General features: G+C 39.2%; 1 protein-coding gene across 3 annotated transcripts in view; it reads right to left on the reverse strand.

The window, feature by feature from the left end:
- Nucleotides 1-245: 245 nt before the first annotated feature.
- Nucleotides 246-4,961, reverse strand: part of LOC104947095 (disks large homolog 2-like) — an 18,572-nt gene continuing 13,856 nt past the window's right edge. For all 3 annotated transcript variants that reach the window (XM_010773054.1, XM_010773053.1, XM_010773052.1), the window contains 4 exons: nt 2,505-2,677; nt 2,132-2,241; nt 1,376-1,467; nt 246-966 (listed from right to left, as the gene is read on the reverse strand). In XM_010773054.1, the coding sequence (XP_010771356.1) occupies nt 860-966; nt 1,376-1,467; nt 2,132-2,241; nt 2,505-2,677 (482 nt within the window). In that variant the 3' untranslated portion in view covers nt 246-859. The remainder of the gene's footprint in view (nt 967-1,375; nt 1,468-2,131; nt 2,242-2,504; nt 2,678-4,961) is intronic.

Below are 4,961 nucleotides of genomic sequence, written 5' to 3' on the forward strand. Positions count from 1 at the left end.
CATTCCATGCCTTCAAAATACTGTAAGCATCAACTGATATTTCCATTTATCCTAAACAGTCACAACATACTACTTCATCAAAACAATATGCTCTTTGAATGACCTTTTAATCAAAGTTATATTTACAACAATAAATAATTGTGTGCTTTTGTGCCCCCTAGCAATTTAAGTAGCAAAATATAGTGTTCGATCTCAGGTGCCAAAGGTAGCTTCCTCCCTTAATCATTGTTAATGCAACAGCGTGGTGAGTATTGTAGGCTTTTAAATAAAAAAACATGAAACTCTTACAGTGAATAAAACATTTTCCTCACTCATACTCAATGTCATGTCAGAGAAATAAATACAGTAATTCAAAGAAGAAAGAACAATGTAAACAAACACAAAGTAAAGCTGTCTTCAGGGGATGCATAGATGCAAATCAGAGAAAAAACATCAAACTATATATGATTATTATTTGCTAGTTGCTGCAGTGTGGAGGGGGTGTGGGTGTCGCAGTGGGAACACAAGTCCTGACATGTGCACTGTGTGTGCCAGCTCCAACTTCCTGTCTGAATGTCCACACAGTGCTGATGTGGACAAATGACCATATTTATTCCTTACTTTTAGTTTAAATAAAACTCAATAAATATGTTTACGGTTCATATTTCAAGACAAAACAATTTGTGGAATACATTCAGGAACATTCAAGTTGAGTGAAAAATGAAGCAATAAACAAAAATGAGTGAAAAAACTAAAATAGAACATGTAACATATACACAATAATAATTTATGAAGACAATTCATCGCCATGAAGTTATCATATGTTACAACTTATTACTAAATCCTAACAGTCCAGACTCCCTTCCAGGCTGAGGAGTTATTATAGTTTCTCCTTTGAGGGGATCCAGATATAGGGTCCTGAATGTTCTTCTATGACCTGTTTGCAGTGGTTATAAATGTCCTCTAAGGTGTCTCCTTGTACCAGGGCTGCAAAGCAAAGGGAACTCTTTATGTACTGTGGAACTTGTGGAGAACAGGCACATCAAATAAAAACATTCCTGTCTCACTGACACCTTTTTTTAAGTTCAGAAATGCAATCATACCACTAATACAATACATGTCTGTCCAGGCTGAAATTCAAAATGATTGCAATAATCTAAGATAACTGATCACACAGTGTTGTTCCCTTTATAATTGTAGATGTTAATCTTAGCTGATAAGTGAGAGGATCCTGACAATAATCCTGATATTTCAGGCCTCTGACTGATGCAACTCTCACGTTTGAAGGAAAGCCTGTGAGTCAGCAGTTTTGTTGCCAGCTCGCATTGCCTCCTCATATACTGTGAGGGACAAGCTGAATATAGATGCTTCACTGAGTATATGTGCTTTTATTTACCTGTGAAAAATTCACCAAACTCCTGCTCCAGCTTCAAAGCTCTGTCAAACGTCTTCCTGGCCTGATCCTCTGTCAGTCTCTTGTTCATGTCCCTGTGCCAGGCAAAGGAAACAAACATCCCACACATGATTTGTCTTTTACATGTGCTGCTGTGGACGGGCGGCAGCAGACCATATTTCAGTCAACCTGAACTAATCTACTTTTCAGTATATGCTATATCTATATTGTCACTGCTTCATCTGGTTGTGAGACTGCTATACTGTCTATGTTTCTAACTGAGAGCTGAAGCCATGATCTGGGCTCTCACCAAAGCCCCCCACTCACTGACATTACTTCTCTTCTGACCCCCTGCTGACACACTGACCGTGGATAAGAACCTCATACAGCAACTGGAAAACATGCAGACTTTTCCCCTGATTTAGCAATTATAGGCAGTATTCACACTTTGAATGGATGCTTTATAACATTCTATATCTATCTGAAAGCAGATAGTGTATAAGAACATCTTTGTGTTAAAGTGTATTAATGCGCAGTATTTCAGCGCGTATAAATACATGAATTACATAAAGATTGTATTGTGTTATAAACCATTTTCTTACATGTGTATTTAAAAAAAATGATACTAAGGGGAATTAATAAAAAAAGTGTTAGCAAATTCCATTTAGTCTTTGAGTTTTATGAAAAAGATTGTACAGTACTAGTGGAAGGTTGTAGTAACTTTCATGAAAAAAATAATAATAAAAGATGAATACTCACATTAATGTATCAATAGACTTAGGTTTTATGAAGATGGCGATGGGATAGAGTTGTGCTACTTGTAGTCGCTTGATGGCGTTTCCAGATACATCCAGAATGCAGTGTTTGCCCTAACAGAGTCATAAGAAATGTACCACTTAAAACCACTCAGATTATCACGTTTTACCCTCAAAGCTGCAAGGCTTTCAATAAATCTCACATGGTGTAAAACAGTGCCATAAAATGCATCTTGTAAAATAGATCCACATGTCACAGAGTAGCTAGGGTGACAACCAGGAAGTGTACAGTATACTGGCCTTACCCTGAAATAATTTGATATATTTACATGTTGCTTCATATGGCGCAGCTAATATTAACAGACACTGAGTCTCACCCTTTCAGCCACATATTTGACGGACTGGACGCTGGTCCCGTACAGATTATCGTTGTACTGCCCCGCCTCGATGAACTTGTGCTCCTGGATGTCTTTCTCCATCTGCTCTCTGGACATCACAAAGTGGTAGTCTCTGCCGTCCACCTCATAATCCCTCTTTGGCCGAGTGGTATCTGTGGATGAGGACAAAAGCTCTTCATCACCTAGGAACTATCATACCTTAACAAGATTAGTTGACACTTGCTAAATGTCTATAAAACACATTGCAATTGCAATGCAGTGTTCTTTAACCATCTCCACACTGACTGTAAGCAGAGCTGCCCTCTGTGTCCTGCTTATCAAAATAATACTCATATAAAGCAGTTTTATGACTAAGTCACTAATGTGTGTGTGTGTGTGTGTGTGTGTGTGTGTGTGTGTGTGTGTGTGTGTGTGTGTGTGTGTGTTTGGATTTACATGTTTTGCATTGATTCTTTGTACAATTAAACACTTTACAAACTAATTGTACAAACACCTGTTGACATCATATTAAGCCGGATGTTTGCATTGCACTATGGCTCTATAGTCTATCTTTATCTAAAGCACATTGTGTTGCAATGTGTTACAAAACATTTATATAAATACATCTTTGAAGTGACTTTAGTTTGGACACCTTGTTTTATCACCACATTCAGAGGCTGGAGACGGCTGATACTGCACACTGTAACATCATTCTTTACAATTCAATGAATCTGCACTATTAGCTATTGTTTCAAACTTGCTCAAGGAAAAGTGTCATTCTGAAATCTCTTAAGAGCACAGGCCAGATCCACCTTTATCAAAATCATCTTAATATTGAGGCATGACATTGCAAATCTTTAACGTGGTGCAATCAACGCTCTGTGCTGTAACTAATGCTGTCCACACTGACCTGTCAGTTGTTAATGGCTGAAATAAGTGTGGTTCACATGTACCTTTAAACATATCAACTCACATGTTTAAGGGTTTTTTATGAAATGTATACAAGGGAGAAAATGAGGGACTCCCTTGAAAAAGAGATCTATGATCTCAAGGGACCAATCTGGTTGAATAAAGGTTTGAAATGAAATGAAATGAGGGACAATAAATGCCACAATCTATGTTTTGACTTTGTTACTAAGTTCATGTATGTTCTATAACAATTTGAATGTTCTTAGAGTCTGGAAGAGAGGCGATTCTTTATTGTACATTGTTAACATACAATTGTCAAGAAAGCTTGACACCGGATATCTTTAAAATCAAGAAGAAAGTTGATTCCTGATTCTTCTACAAAAAAGGAAGTATTAAATGATTTGATTGAAAACAAATATGCAGTATACCACAAGTTCCCTAATACTAAGAATTGAAATGATATTCTGCACAAACAGTAATCCCACAGGAAACAAAGGGGAACCCTTTCCACAGGACTCACTTTCTAAACAAAGGATTGACAGGGCTCAGGATCCACTCACCTTGGTGCCCGGAAGCGTTAGCAGCTTTATATGGTTTGAAAGGTATATTCAAGTAAAAGAGATGAGGCAATTAAAACATGCAAAAGAAAAAGTTAAAACATGCAGAGAGGAGTTATGTTAGGATGAGACAAAACAGGTGTGAACACATTCTGAAAGCATCCTGCTGCTGTTCCCTGATGAAACTTATTGACAGTTTGTTTTTAATAATGTATTGTGAATGTTTTGCACTGAAACAGCATCACAGAGTCAGGAGAGCAGGGGAACTCACACACATCATGCCATGCTACTACTAGTATGTGTTAGCATGAATACAGCCTGTTACTTCACATACTTTTAGATGAACTGTTATCCATGGACAATTGTTCTATTTAATCCTTACTGACCGCCAGAGGCGGTGCTTTAGCACTGGATATCTTCCGTCTCGCACATGCGTAGGTCGAATATTTATATCAACAAAGTCACGTGTGACCTCGTATGACCCCGGAAGGCATAAGTTCCTGCGTTGTCAACGAGTTCAGTCCTTTTTCATCTTCTCGCTGCGCAGGTTAGGCTACTACTTTTTGAGTAGAAGCCAAGCTAGCTTATTGAAAATTAAGATTCTAGCTCATCGCTGCCTGTAGCCTTGTGATTGTCTCGATCGGAGCTGCGGGCTAGGAAAACGCTCGCCCTCCAAAGGCTGCGACGAGCTAGCTGTCCGCCCTCCCAAGGGAGGGGACCGCGGTGTTCACCGCTCGGACCCTAGGAGCTCCGGAGCGGTAAAGAGCGGACGCTCCTGCACGTCAGCCGATGAGATCGCTATCATTTGTCGCTGATTGTGCTATCTATTCTTAAGCTAATGAGATAACTGTGTACAAGTTAGCCAAGGGCTCTCGCTAATTTGTTACTGCGCTAGGGAAGGGAGCGTCTCCGGCCCCCTCTCACTACATACATTTGGCTCCTTGCCTGTTCTATCGTCCAGTTAGCTGAGTGTTTTCGTTCAAGCTAACTG

Source organism: Notothenia coriiceps, unplaced genomic scaffold, assembly GCF_000735185.1.
Source record: "Notothenia coriiceps isolate Sejong01 unplaced genomic scaffold, NC01 NC01_scaffold00011854, whole genome shotgun sequence".
Taxonomy (NCBI): Eukaryota; Metazoa; Chordata; class Actinopteri; order Perciformes; family Nototheniidae; genus Notothenia; species Notothenia coriiceps.